Source organism: Coturnix japonica, chromosome 8 (genome assembly GCF_001577835.2).
Source record: "Coturnix japonica isolate 7356 chromosome 8, Coturnix japonica 2.1, whole genome shotgun sequence".
NCBI classification, from domain to species: Eukaryota; Metazoa; Chordata; class Aves; order Galliformes; family Phasianidae; genus Coturnix; species Coturnix japonica.
In genome coordinates, this window is record NC_029523.1 from 23,041,967 (window position 1) to 23,057,465 (window position 15,499).

At 43.2% G+C, this 15,499-nt stretch overlaps 1 protein-coding gene across 2 annotated transcripts in view; it reads left to right on the plus strand.

Annotated features, from left to right (window-relative positions):
- Positions 1-14,934, plus strand: part of PRKAA2 (protein kinase AMP-activated catalytic subunit alpha 2) — a 19,364-nt gene extending 4,430 nt beyond the window's left edge. Inside the window, exons 2-9 of one of the 2 annotated variants that reach the window (XM_015870677.2) lie at positions 1,024-1,165; positions 3,195-3,288; positions 4,725-4,869; positions 5,646-5,733; positions 7,878-8,102; positions 9,424-9,925; positions 11,545-11,671; positions 11,947-14,934. In XM_015870677.2, coding sequence (XP_015726163.1) covers positions 1,024-1,165; positions 3,195-3,288; positions 4,725-4,869; positions 5,646-5,733; positions 7,878-8,102; positions 9,424-9,925; positions 11,545-11,671; positions 11,947-12,185 — 1,562 coding nt within the window. In that variant the 3' untranslated portion in view covers positions 12,186-14,934. The other variant, XM_032446418.1, reaches the window with a different exon arrangement.
- The last annotated feature ends 565 nt before the right edge of the window (positions 14,935-15,499 follow it).

The following is a 15,499-nucleotide window of genomic DNA, read 5'->3' on the forward strand; positions in this document are numbered from 1 at the left end:
GCGGTGCTGCTCCTAGCTTGTGGTCACCATTTGTCCCTGTAGCACCTGAGCGCACCAAGTGCATGGCATAAAAACACACATTGAGGTTTGTGTCTTTTCTTAAAGCAGAATTTGCTGGGGCTGTTACACTCCAGCGTGGTGTTCCTGCAGCTTGTCATCAAAATGAGAAGCATGCTTGAGAAAGTATAAATAGAAATTCATTTTAGTAATGCAAATCCCGCAGTCCTATTCTGGGCAGGGAAAATCCCTATATCTTTTTTTTTTTTTTTAAAGAAGTGTGATGGTCTCGTTTTAAGGCAAGGTTTATTGGGTTTAATGCACTCAACCTGTGCATTACAGTGGAGGTTCTCCCCCACCATTTAAATATATTTGTCTCTGATCAACATAACCTTTTTGTGCTTTAAATCCTTGCAAATTACTTTTGGTTATGGCCACCTCCTCTTACTCACTCTGTCATATCTACTTAAGCATTTTTTTTTTGGCCATAAGTCCCCTCTTTTCTTTTTTTTTTCCTACTTTGCAATGGGAAAATAGTAAAGCAAAGAGAAACAAAGTGTTGTAACTGGATGATCTTAAAGGTCCCTTCCAACCCAAGCCGTTCTATGATTCTATGATTTAATTATTCTTTTTCCCAAATTGCCACATTGAGGATTGGGATTTCCCTTGTATTGACATCTCCAATCTAGTTTTGAAGTCATTTATACACTGTGCGCTCATTCCTGCACTTTTGGTTGGGGCATTGTATGAAATGGTGCATCATTTTGCTTCCTGGAAACCTGCTGCTTATTGGGTGTTTGAATCCACTTTCACTGCATAGAATAGGACTCACAAAATATAGAAAGAGTACCTGTAGGAAAGGTGAGGAAAATAAAGTCCTGATATCCAGACTATACTTAAAACACCCCAATTTCTACTCTTTATTGCCTTTTTTAGCTTATAAATCTTCTGTCTCAGTATCTTTAATCTCCAATATGAATCTTAACTGCTCCGCGTAATGACTTTGCAATGCCCTCTTTCTATTAGTTGGCGAACACCAGCTGACAGGGCACAAAGTGGCAGTAAAAATCCTGAACAGACAGAAAATACGCAGCCTGGATGTGGTTGGGAAGATCAAACGAGAAATTCAAAACCTGAAACTCTTCCGGCACCCTCATATTATCAAGCTGTAAGTAGATGTTCTGCCATGCGTTCAGCTTACTCCTCTATCTGCAGAGACTTCACACGTTGACTTGTTTTCAAGAGATGTCTTATGGTTGTACAGAGTGGTAGATGTGTGGTCAGGTTTTTGCATGTTGAAGCCAAAATGCTGCTATTGTAATGCCTTCCTGTTAACTTGCATGGGGGCACAATCCACACATTGAGGAACTCTGGAAGGTGTTTTTCCTACTGAGGGGTTTGGGCCATTATACCAACCATGAGCCTCACCAAGGTTTGCTCTGCTAAACCTGCCCAAACTTCCACTTTTCCATTCAGAAGTCATTATAAAGATGCATAGACAGGATCTGTGCTTTCCTGCGTTGGGATTTTATGAGGAGTCTCTATGATTCTCCTTTGTTGGGTCAGTATCTCATGACTTGAAGTGATGGAGAATCGTGCCTGAGGAATAACAGCATGAGCAGGCTGTTAGAGTGAAGCCTTGGCCTGAAGTCAATAGGATTTACGTTTTCATGGCCTGATTATCCATTGCTTAAAGGAACATATATATTTTTATTTATTATTCAGACTTAAGTTTTCAACATTGCTACTCTGATGAATCTGAATTTAAGTTGTAAATCAGCACCTGCACTCCTGCCTCTGGGATTCCATCTCAATCCCTGGTTTGTGTAGCCAGTTCACATTAATGAGGCACTCGATAATATCTTTGGCATTTCTATAAAAGAAAGCTGTTGAATGGTAACTGCAAGGATAAGTTGACATTTAGGTCAGCCTTAAAACTGGCATGAGATATAGCAAATACCTGGGACTTAGAGGAAAGGGAAAACAAATTCTCCCTAAGTTAAATAACTAACCATGCAGCAACTGTTGACTTTAGAGTAACTTCAGAGTTCCGTGGATTTATTGGAGAACAGATTGGTATTATTTCACAAAAAAAAGGCAGCAAAAGTCCTGGCTGCTCATCCAGCATCCTTGCAGTCTGCACACACATTCATCAAACAAACCATGAAAGCCTGGAGATTAAATTCAGTTGATCAGTCTCCTCTAAATACTGCAGCCCTGAAATACACTGATGAAGAGGTGAAGGGGAGTCTATGGCACATGAGGTTCTTGTTTAAACCCTTGTGGTGTCTCGTCACTTTATGTGTATATACAAGAAATGGTAGTGCTATTAACTTAGATGTCCAAGAGCAAAACACTTCAGAAAAGTTAAGCTGATCCCATTGATCTTTACTGGGACTGTCACCTGTTCACTTGATCACCTCTGAAAATGAAGCCTATTTATCAGCTGTGAAAAATAAACAAATAAAATAGCAAAAGCAAACAGTATGTCTGAAATAAATCACAGGGAGCCTCAGCTGGTGCTGCTATGCATTGCTACAGCTGCTTTGACCTCAGATCATTGCCATCGGGTTACGCCGGATGGGAAACTGAAGTGCATTTGTAGCACTCAGGGATCATTTAACAGAGGTGGAGGGTAAATCTGCACATCAAGGAGGCAACTCTTTTACTTTCCTTTACGTTTATAATTCTAGAATATAGAGGAGCTTAATGTTTGAAGAATGATGTTAATCTTTTGGGGTGCTTGTCTTTGTTTCTATGCCTTTCCAAGGGTAGCTCCATGTAGTATCTAGATCTCCTTTTTTATATCTTCAGTATGAAGTAAACCAAACATACTCAGTTCCCAATCCCATTTTAATGAAGTTTTGACTTCTGAAGATGTTGTTGCGCATCTTAGCCAAAATGGAAACTTGAATGTCAGGAAAGTCCTAAATGCAATAGGGTTGTCTGGCAGAGATTTCAGAGGATTATTTAAAAGATTGAAGCAAAAGGGTCAATCTGTGAAAGAGATCCTTTCATAGACAAGTGAAAGATTATCCTGACGTGCCCCTTGAAATAAGAGATGGCTTTTTCAGCAATGAAAAATGATTATAAACACAAGATCCATGTGCTTATGTTAAGGGTTGACTAGAAGCTAGTAATCTGTTTCAAAGCCTTTCCCTTTCTTATTAATATATTTTTTCTTTGTGATTTTGAAGGTACCAGGTCATCAGCACACCAACGGACTTCTTCATGGTCATGGAATATGTATCTGGTGGTGAATTATTTGATTACATCTGTAAGCACGGACGTGTAAGTGCTAGTACCATGTCAGCCCCAAACTCCTGTGTGGGAAGAGGATTATGTTCTGAAGTAAAATGGCTGCTAAAGGGAAGACAACTAAGGTTAAGGCCCAGAATAGAAGCTGCTTCACAGCAATCCCATCTGGAGAGTCTCATACTTGCCTTGCACATAAGATGTGTGCCATTTTTTTTCAGTGTTCCATGATGTATTTCGATATGCAAACTAAAATATCCAAGGTAATGTCTTGCTTAGTGAAGACATTTGGAAAACCACCATATCTATAGTTTTTAGCTATAGGTTGCCTAACCAACCCCCTGGTTCAGCAGCAGATTTATGTGCATGCAGGGCATTGGAGCGGGGGAGCACTCAGTGTGGTCTCCATCCCAGTCATTCTCCTCCTCCAGACTCCCCTTTGGCTCCTCATCAGGCTTTTTGAAGGCTTTTTAAAGTATGTGGCTTATCTGAGCAGCATTTTCAAATGCCAGTGTTCCTACTGGGTATAAACCATCTGAGGAGTAGGCTGAGTGCATGAAACATGATATTATGGTTATAGAGAAAATGACTGGAGAACATTCTTGTGGGTAGAAAGCAATCAGGGGGCTAAAATGTTCATCCAAAACCATGCTTTAGGTGAAGGATCAGCCCAGTGTGATCTTCTCTATATCAACCCAGTATCTTCTCTATACTACAAAAACTCAATATGTTGTCTTGGATTAGTGCACTGGTAGATGGAGTTGACTCCATTTACTTTTCTACACAGAGTTCTTATTTCCAGCTCATCTTGCTCACTTTGGATCTTTTCAGTGACCAATATGCATTCCATCTGAACTCCCATATTCAGAAACTAGTTTTCACACAGGCAAAAAAAAACCACCAAACAATCAGTTTCCTGATCATTTTATATGTAGTTTTTCTATCTGTAGTATCATCACTATATTCCACTTTTGGCTTTTGTTTTTTCCCCCCAAAGCAACCTTCGCCATTTGTCCATGAAGAACTGTTCTCCATGCTAACCTCTGTGGTGTTTTGACATGGTTAATGGGCATGGTGGTGATGGTTGGGCTAGATCATCTTTGAGGTCTTTCCCAACGATAATAATTCTGTGATTCTGCATATGCTGTGCAATAGAAATGGTCCCACTGGGAAGCCAGTGCCTGATAGGTGGCACTAGTAGTCTCTCCTTGACAGCTCAGCCACATTTATTTTCTAATTTCACCTCATTACCGTCAACTCTGGGCTATATCATTTGAAAACACTCACTCACAAGGGGGAAATCTATTCACCAGGGGGAAATCTACTTTATTTGCTGCTCCTGGTTCCAGCACAGTCTCAAGCATGCTCTAATTTTATCTCCACACCGTGGAACACTTTTGGCTCCTTGCTAAGGCAAACCTCCCCTGTCTGGCCCCACATGCCTTCAGAACTGTTTCCCCTTGCATCTGTAGGTTGAAGAGGCGGAGGCTCGACGCCTTTTCCAGCAGATTCTCTCTGCAGTGGATTATTGTCACCGACACATGGTTGTCCACAGGGACCTGAAACCAGAGAACGTGCTGCTGGACGCACACATGAATGCGAAGATAGCCGATTTTGGTATGTGACCCCAACAGCATTCCAGAAATGCAGCCAGCTCCAAGCCGCTTGCTGGAGCGTGTCTGCGTAGCACGCCTTACAAAACCCAGAGTCTGTTTTCATAACCACTCTCAGTTTCTCTACCTGAAAAGCCCACAGTTATAAACACTGGCCTCTTAGCAAAAGCAGGGATTACTTATTGTAGGCTGCTTCTGTGCTTGCATTAATAATGGAGAAGCAAGGTCATTTGCAAATCTTCACTATGTTTCAGTATAATCACCCAATACAAGGCTTTAGCTAATTTATGTTTAAGACAGTCTCGGCGCAGTTAATTTCACAGTGAGTTGGCTGCGTGTGTTTATTTTCATGTGTGTTCTCCTTAGTATGGCTGTGTGCCTTTGGCCTCACTTCGTTTTAGAAATGAACAGTAACAAGAGTCTGGAAGTGGCATTACAGATTGAAACCCAACGTAAAAGCTGAGTTTCCAGCCCTGTTCTGTTCAGTCCTTTCTAGCAGTGATAAATTCTTTTGAAGATTTACACATTTCACAGCCATTATGTTCTCTGAAGAGAACTCTCTCTTTTCTTCTATGGTAGAGAAGAAAGGTTCTGAGGTTTGCAACTCAGAGAAGCAAAGTTAGCTCGGAGTCAGTAATACTAGTTTGGAAAGAAAATGAGAGCTGTAATTGCAAAGTGGTTCAAAGGTGTCTACTTAGATTACATCAGATTTCCCCCTCTGCTTGCTGTATCTCTTCTCCCTGTCTGGATGTCAATACGTAGCCAACACCTTGTTTTTAGGATTGTCCAACATGATGTCTGATGGTGAATTTCTACGCACCAGCTGCGGTTCCCCAAATTATGCAGCCCCTGAAGTCATCTCTGGAAGGTAGGACATGCCACTTCCAATCATGTGAGTATGTGGTCTTTAAATTTGCTCTTGGGATTGGAACCAGCTTGTAATAAAGCAGCTGAGTGGTTCCAGCCGGTGTTTTGTGCCTGGGTGAGTCTGCTGGAAATATCTGAAGGTCTTCTTGCTCGTTGTATTTCTCAATGTCTGTACTAGCAAAACATGTTTTGCTAAAGATGTTTACTTTGGAGGAATTATTAACAGCAGATGTTTACTGTGTACATTGCTAATTAAAGGGAATGAAAATTACTCTTTGGATGCAGTCACTGAGGTTTCAGAAAGATAGGCTTTTCCAGGCCACCCCTTTCTCTCCTGCCCACCTATGTAAAACACAGTGTTAATGAGAAAACCACTCATTAAGCGAGCAATCAATATTCTGCTTAATCACTTCCCTACACTGCTAGACCCTTGTATTGAAAATCCTTGTCTTTGGGTCCCTTAACTCTCAGGCTTATGTTCATGCCAGCGGGTTCAGTGGTGGTAGCTTTGTCTTGAACTGATGAATTGAACTGACAGAACTGCAGAGCAGTGGCATCTCTCAGCTGTGTCCTGACTGGCTGCAGCAGCTGTTTGGAACAGGGCATTCTGAACACAGGCTCTAGGGCTGAATTCAGTCTTGCCCCATTGATACGGTCATGCCACTTCCCATGTTTTACTGTTGAGAACCTGAATTACGTTGAATTCCCTAATTCTCCTCTGTAAAAGCATAATGCAGTTTACAAATACAGATCTTTGAATTTACAGTCCTCTGCGTGTTCCTTTGGACTGCCCATAACCTTAGCATCCACTCCATCCTTTTGAACCATCCTTTGCATGAGAGCTACTTTTCATAATCTGGTATGTCTCTGCCTATAGCTTTCAAACCCAACCTTTTGTTTAATGTTGTGATGATGACTGTTTTATGCCTGTTTACACAGGCGCGTGTGTTGGCAGAGTATCCTAGGAACTAGACCAGCATCCAAAAAGCCTGTTGTGACTATGGTTCTACATATGAAAGCAAGTAAATCCTCATTTTCAAGAGGGGCACAAAGCCAGAAACTCGACAGTGATTCAAAAAAATATTATTCCCATATTTTTTTTTGTAATAAAGGCCAAAACCACATATATATTTTTTTCAGTTCATATAGGAGACAGAGAGGAACAACCTGCCATTTCCACCAGGGGTGAATGTGCTGCTGGAGGTGGATATAGCTGAGCTCCTCCCAGAGACGGTGCACTATGTGAGACCTTGTGTTTCAGCATCATGAAAGTGAACCTCATTTGGGTTTAAAAGTCCAAGCACGGTTCAAACAATGTGGCTATCAGCCAAAAAATAGACATCCTGTCTGTTGGAATCAGACATAGACTGTGGGGACTTGGAGCCGATTGCATTAGCGGAATGCCCTGACTTTGCTGCTGTCACTGTTCTCCATGGGAGAAGTCTCAAGCATGAGCTCAGAAATGGTATTTTGTTACCTGGGTAGCATTCATAGAATGACAGTGTGCATGGCTGGTTCTTTTTTTTATACCAGGTGTGTCTACAGCAGAACTTTTCAAGAGGAGCAAGTGCAGGACGATTAGGTTTCATGAACAGACCTCTGTATTGGATTTTACAGTCCAAGAGTAGTCACTGACTCCCAGAATCTCTGAGAAATCAGCAGTTTCAGCAAAAACCAATGAACAAACAAATCAAGCAGGCAAGCAGCAGCAGCAAAACCCATATATTTGGGGTATCCTGACTTGGTGATGCCAGGAAGCACATTAACAGCTTGTCGGAAGCTGGAGCTCTTGCATACCAGCACACAAACTTCAACTGAAAATAAACACTCAAGAGATATAGTATCTGCTGCTGTTTAATCTGCTTCTGAGTGAATAGAAACTGCTGGCTGAGTCCCCCAGCCTCGGGGGCAAGGAAGCAAGCAGCCTGGCAGAGCTCCTGGAAATGTAGATTTGGGCTTTTTGTTGGGTCTGGTGGAGTTGCTCATATTCCTGTTTCATGCATCACGAAGGAGCGTGATCAACTAAAAGCAGCTCTGCGTCATTCCCCATCACCCTCGAGTAGGTTTTTGGCTTAGGCAGCCCAAGGATGCAGAGAGGAATAGAGGAAGGGTTGTGACCCATTTCTCCTCCTCTGCTTCACACAGGCTGTATGCTGGCCCAGAGGTGGACATCTGGAGCTGCGGTGTCATCCTCTATGCCCTCCTCTGTGGCACTTTGCCCTTTGATGATGAGCACGTGCCCACCCTCTTCAAGAAGATCCGGGGAGGTGTGTTTTACATCCCCGAGTACCTCAATCGCTCCGTTGCCACTCTGCTCATGCACATGCTGCAGGTTGACCCTCTCAAGCGTGCAACCATCAAGGACATCAGGTCAGCCCACAGCGTGGTTTGTAGGAGTTGCCAGTTAATCCAGCTGAGTTTGGTCCTAAGGGATTTAAGGAGCCCGCCTGAACTCTTCTGTGCCAATGGTGAGGCAAGTGCTGCCAGCTGGTGGTGGGTGATGATGAATGTGGGATTGGCGACTTCATTTCTCAGTGGCTTCACTAATTCAAGTGAAAATAGGCAATAGGTAGCTTCCTGCAACTTATATACAGATAATTCTATCTTCATACATTATAAAATAGCCTCAAAAATCTCTTAGTAGTGCTTAACATAACCAGCTCTCACACAGTATTCCTAAGAACTCTATATTGGCCAGCTATTTTTCAGTACTTTATTTCAAGCACATCTCTCTTTGGTAGCTGTTTAGAATAAAAGTGTTGTCATTGCACTTGCTGTCTATTCGATAAAAAAGGAAGTGGAACACAAGAATTACTAGCTAAAATGTTAGTCACAGTTTAAAATGTCAGCAAATGTCCTTAAATGAGGCATTTCTTCTGTAGTCAATGGCTGTACTACCCATGAAAGGGAACAATTGGGCACTTAAGTAGGCATTTGTGCCTTCAGATATCGTGACATGTTTGTAACTGGCAACAGGGCTTTGAATGTTTCACAAACTGAGTAATTTTTTAAATATTTATCTTGTGAAAGTGGAGTCCCATATGTATTTTGTGGAATTTATAGTAGCCATTACTATAACATGCTTTAGCAGAGGGTTGGGCTGGATCATCTCCAGAGCTCCCTTCCAACTTCTATGGTTCTGTGATTACATGTAGCTGGTGTGCTAAGCATATGCATAAACATCACAAGTACTTACAGGACATAATGGATTGTTAATACTTTTGCAATTGATGGCCTGAATTTAACCATTCAAATAGGATCTGAACTATAAATGCCTTTTAAACTTCACGAGTCCTGAAGAGTAGGAGATTTAATTGTATGTTAGAGCAACAGCATGCATGCCAAGATTACCATTGATAGGTGGCACCTATAGCTGAGGCTTGCACTGGCATTTACCTGCTTAATTACCATTGACTTCATTGTGAACTGGTGGGAGTAGTGGGCCTGGCTAGCTTTGAAATATAAGAAGGACATAGGGATATTAGAAAGCATCCAAAGGAAGGCTGCAAAGATGGTGAAGGGTCTGGGGGGAAAGGTGTATGCAGAGTGTCTGAGGCCCTGTAGTTTGTTCAGCTCAGAGCAGAGAAGGCTGAGGGAAGGCCTTGTGGTGGCTACAGCTCCACAAAGGATATTCCATGATTCCTCTATGAAGTGGTGTGGCTGATGTTGGCCCCTCTCTGCCTTTCCCAAGGGAACACGAGTGGTTTAAGGAGGAGCTGCCCAGCTACCTCTTCCCAGAGGACCCTTCCTACGATGCCACTGTCATTGATGATGACGCAGTTCGGGAGGTCTGCGAGAAGTTTGAGTGCACTGAGTCAGAAGTGATGAACAGTCTGTACAGCGGCGACCCCCAGGACCAACTAGCGGTTGCCTACCACCTTGTCATCGACAACCGGAGGATCATGAACCAAGCCAGTGAATTCTACCTGGCCTCCAGTCCCCCAACTGGCTCCTTTATGGATGACTCCATGCACATCCCTCCTGGTGTGAAGCCTCACCCCGAGCGGATGCCACCCTTGATAGCAGACAGCCCCAAGGCACGCTGCCCTTTGGATGCACTCAACACCACTAAGCCCAAACCTCTGACTGTCAAAAAGGCCAAGTGGCACCTGGGGATCCGCAGCCAGAGCAAACCCTATGACATTATGGCCGAGGTGTACAGAGCTATGAAGCAGTTGGATTTTGAGTGGAAGGTAGGAAATGTGCTTTGGGGAGGTTTAAAATGTTTTTTTTATTATTATTATTGTAACTTGAGTTGATTGGCGAGGTCAATCTATATATGGTCGCAGCCTCAGCTGTTTCCAAACAAATGCCCACAAGATGTTCCGTATTTGTGCCATTTATTTGTGGCATGAATAAGAGTGGTTTTTTTGTTGTTTTTTTTTTTTCCCCTGAATGCCCTAAGCCTCTGTCTGGAAAGATAATTCTGTCTTGTTTAGCTGCAGGGATAAGAGGAGCTGGTCACATTTCTAATTTTAGTGGCTAATTCCCTGCGAGGTCAACTCGAGTGCTCCCAAGAAAAGCATCTCCCTTTATTTCTGCTTGGGTCATAGTAGTTGCATGTCCTGAAATGGCACGATACATGTCTCCTTGTTTCTACTTATGTGGTGGCTTCACACCGGTGGGCAGCTAAGCTCTACCTTGCTGCTCTCTCAGTCTCCATCATCAAAAGAACTAGGGAGAAAATTCGATGAGAAAACCTCATGGACCGAGATAAGGACAGGGAGATCACTCACCAATTACTGTCACAGGTAAAGCTGTCTCAGCTCTTCTCTAAAACTAAGTGCAGTCATAGGTATGAGCTCTCCTGGCCTTTCACAGCAGCCTTGTGCAAGCATCAGGATCAAGAAAAGGAGAATTTCTGCTCAGATATTCATCACTGGAGTCAATATCCTCCTTACTCCACGTCCAGAGTGTTTTTGCTGTGTGGATGTCTTCAGCCCTTGGTTAATGCCCAAACTTTGTGCCTGTGCATCTTTGAAACCTCGTATGTCCTCCTTGTTATGTATTTAAAGATAAGTAGCACCCAGAACCTGATTTCATGGCACCATCGAAGAGATGGACTGTCTCCAGATACACGTGCCTACAAGAGCCAGACATTTGTTGGCTGAATGGTTTTACAGAGAGCTAACAAACCTAACGTATTTCTGGTATGACTTCACAGACTGATTCAACCAAGTGCCTTTATGTAGGAGCTTATTTTATACGAGGAGGTTTCACAGCAATCTTTCACATCCTAAGAATAACTTCAGGCGTGACTCTTAGCTTTGGCATCAGTGCCACCGTTTCATAAATATAGCACAGAGAAAAGATCTCATTGCGAATGAGATGCAGCAGATTGTGGGGTGGGAAGTGGTGAGAGAAAAAGTGTAGCACAGCTCAAGACTGATTGACGAACACTTTGTTTAGTTGTGCTGATGGGAGAGGCTATGATTCCCCACCATCCATCCTGCCTGGCTTTCCCAAGCACGGTCCTGTTATATGGGCCTGGGAGTCGTTTCTGGCTCTTTTGGCCATTACTGCCATTGAGGGAACAACAGTGTTGGTTTGGTGCCTGAAGGAGAGGCTGCAACAGCTTCATCTGCCAGCAGGGCTGGTGAATCAGAGCCCCAAGAATTGTTCTCCAAACACAACTGTAAGAGGAAATAGGAGAGGAAGCCATTTGCTTAATTTTTAAAGAATTGTTCTTTTTAAAAACTGTGTTTTTTCTTTCTCTGTCAAAAGGTGTCTTGCTAGTCTTTAAAATAAAAGGAAAGCAATGTTGTTCTTCTTGCCTTGAATGGTATTCCCTAAAGCTGGTTGCCCATTGCAGGTGGTGAACTCCTACCACCTCAGAGTGCGTCGGAAGAACCCAGTGACAGGCAACTATGTGAAAATGAGTCTGCAGCTGTACCAGGTGGACAACCGCAGCTACCTCCTGGACTTCAAAAGCATTGATGGTAAGCAGTAATGAAACAGCAAGCTTGGAAGTTTTGAGGAAAAATAATATTTCTTCAGTTCCTGAATGCTTTTGTAGCATGTGATGCTGTTTCAAGTCACTTAGATTCGTAATCATAGAATATCCCAAGTTGGAAGGAACCCACATGGATCATTGAGTCCGACTCCTAAATCCCTTCTGATCCATTTGTCTCCACTACTGTTAGCAGTTCCTTAGTAAAGGGATACCAAACTAATGCTGTTATAATTATTTCTTGCTTTTTCTATTGCCTTGAAGATGAGGTGATGGAGCAGAGGTCTGGCTCATCCACCCCACAGCGCTCGTGCTCAGCTGCTGGCTTGCACCGGCCAAGACTGAGCATTGATGCTGCAGCAGCCACTGAGTGCCAGTCACTGATGGGGTCCCTGAGTGGCTCCTTCGTGGGCAGCATCTCCTCAGTCCCCCCACGCCTGGGCAGCCACACCATGGACTTCTTCGAGATGTGTGCCAGCCTGATCATGGCTCTGGCTCGCTGAGCCAGGCACCGAACTCCCAGCACATGGCATTGCACTGTGAGGACCAGCTCCAACATGGCTGTTCTGTTGTTCTTCTGCTTCCTTCCTTCTCCTCACCACTCCACAGCCTGCAGCGCAGAACCAGTTCCTCTGCTGAAAGATCCCAAGTGCACTCAAAGGATACAGCCCCTCAAACAAGGCATTGAGGAAATCAGGAATTACTTCGTTTCACTCGTTAGACCAGAGTGAAATATATGTGAGCTTTTTTATCCTGAACCCAATGGGATACGTGGGCAGGGCTGTAAAGTAGCAAACACATCATTGACTTTTGGTAGAGAACTCCCTCCTGGTTGATCCTGAATTTACAGAGCCATGGGCAAGCATTTCTTTTCACAACACAAATTGGTTCAGGTTGTACCTCCCATACAGCCCGAAGCAGGGGGAGGAAAGGGCTGAACCTCTGGCAATGCTTTCACCCTAAATCAAGCAGCTGCTGCATGTAACATCCCACCCTCTGTTCTTTTTCCCTTACTAAAGAAGGTGAGGGGTGGCATGTGAAAAGCTCCCATTGCAGACATGGGGCAGGATGCTGCTGAGTCCCCCAGATCTGGCTCTCTGCGTCATGGCTTTGGAGCGCTTACCTCTCATCTTCCTATGGGAAAGATTTTCCCATATCCACCCCAAAATCTCTGCCAAAGCTGCCTGCCTTCACCTGCCAAGGATCTGAGAATGAAGAGCTCTGTTGTCCTGACGCAGAACCGGTTGGGACCTCTCTGCAATATGGAGAAGGCAGGGATATCACAAACATGTCACTGTTTCTTTGCTACTGGCTGTCCAAAGAATAGGGTTTTATATTTCAAGACAAACTATGAGGATTTTTCAGGTTGAAATTCTTGCTATTTGAGGGTAAGCTCTAGTGCATGTGGGGCAGTTTCTTTGTTTAAAAGAATTATTACTTCTCATTGCATAGGCTCGATCTAATGGACAGCATTGGCATCTGCTTGGCTTTGCTAAGATATTTAGTTCCATTTACTTGATTGCAAAGGAACTTAATAGTCTGATCAAAGAACAAATGCTTTATGAAAACTTTGCCAAAAAGTTCTGGGAGGGTTGTTTTCTTCCTTTTCTGGTTTTGCTTTAAGAAACAAAAGATAGGAGAACATTAGCAATGCAGCTGGTCCCAGGTATGCAGTTATTCAACTTTAAAAACAACTCCAAACCCATCATTTTGATAGTTCTTATGTCCCTAGGAATTTTTTTTTGTCTAAGAATTGTGGGGTTTTTTTGTACAGTTGCACTTTAATTTATACTTTCTGAAAGTTTCTATAAGCAGCAAGGAGGAGAATGACACATCAAACCTTTTGTACTAATTGTTTTAGGTACTGAAGACAAATACGGGGTATTTTTGCCATCTACTGGCAGATAAGTGGACATTTTTCAGTGTGAAGTCCCCTTTTTTTAAGAACACAAACTTGCCTTACTTTTGTTACAGATGACATTTCAATTCTCACTAGTGTGTATTTCCAGCTCCAGTTTTATCAGAAGCCGCACAAAGTAGAAACCTGCCAAAAAAGCATCAGTTTTGCTGTTGAGTTCTTGTATGTGGAATCCAACACAGCGGTGTTTGGATTACAAACGGCAGAACAATCTTGTTTTTAAAGGAAACACTGGAAATCTTTGTATTAATCCTAGGTTTTGTAACGGGTTTTTATTATATTATTGTTATGAGATAAATACCATTGGGTGGAGGACAGCTTTGGTAGTGTACCTGGTGGGCGTCATGCAATGTGCATCTCCTGTGCTCCAGTAGGAGCAAGAATGGAGAATCCAGACTCTTGCATACAAAAGAATCACTTACAATCAAATCTGAGCAGTGTCCAGCTCCTTAACAGCTTTCAGATCAGCGCTGAGATGCCAGCCCAGCTAGGCAAGCAGCATGGGATCCTTTGGAAAGGAGCAGGAGAGGGTGGCTGAGTGGCCAGGAGAACAGTCAGAAATTTAGGAGTACCCCTGCTGTAAAACATGTTTGAATATAAAAGGCTGTTCAGTCATCACTCATACTTTAGCATCTTGCCAAGGTGCTTGTCTTGGAAACAAGCGTGGCCTGGCTGATAATGTGCTTGTGGGGCATGTAAGGATGTCTTGCCTTAAAATTACCCTTGTCCTCCCCAGCAGGACTAGTGGTGTTCAACAGCAGCACATCTCCCAGGAAGGAATATTTGCTTCCTGGAGGCAGGTGGGATTTCTGTGTGGGGGATGAGACCTTTGAGATTTAGAATCATAGAATCACCAAGGTTGAAAAAGACCTGCAAGATCATCTAGTCCGATGATCTATTTACCACCTATATTTCCTCACTAAACCAAGTCCTACTGTGCAACGTCTGTATGTTTCTTGAACACCAGAAATGGGTCATCTCAGACCCATACAAACACTGACTAATATATGGATTTGCAAAACCCATCCTGCCAAGGCAACAAGAGTGCCTCAGTATTCCAGACAAATGCCACCAGAGGCACTGCAGCAAGGGGTCAAGCCATGCCAGGTGGTCTCTATGTTCTCCTGCCCAGGACCTCCCTGGTGAATAGCTCAGATTAAGCTGTCCATTAAACAGCCCTATCCATGTCCACTCCAACTTTTAAGACATTTGGAGAAGTTTCACTCTTTTTCTTTTTAACCTTGGAATAGGCTGTTTTCTGGTTCCCAGCTGCTACGAAGCTATCAACCTCCAATTATACTTTTTGGAGTAAAAGTTTCATTTGTACACTGTTACACTGTGGTCTGTTTTTTGAGTTACTGGTACATGCACAACCGCCAGGAAAAGCAGGGTGTATGATATATATTGGAACTAAACAAACTTGAATTCTTCCAAGTGCAATTCCTCACAAACCACTGACAGCTGTGCTTTGCAAGCCACAGATTCACCCCAACATTGCTTCAGCCCAACTAGGAGAGTGACAAAATGCAAAGGACAGAGTTCAGCATTAACCTCCAGCTTCTGGATGGGTTGATTCAGAAACAGCTTGTACTGTACTGTTGGCAAACATATTTATGCACTACAAATGTGGGGCCGTTTGGCTTCCAGGAGCTGTGCAGGCAGAGGAGGGGGGAGTTTTCTTCTTTCATAGGTCTGAAATGCACAGTCAGCATGTGTGTCCTCATCGTGCATCCAAGCAAAGGGATGCAGGCAGGGTTGTACAAAAAAATGAAGCAACTGGTTTGTAACTGTGGTATGTACATTTTTGTGTGTGATTATAATGCCAATTCATAGCAGAATAGATGAAGTTCCAACAAAATAACTGTTCCGTCTACTCCCTTTCATTTTACTGCTCCTTAT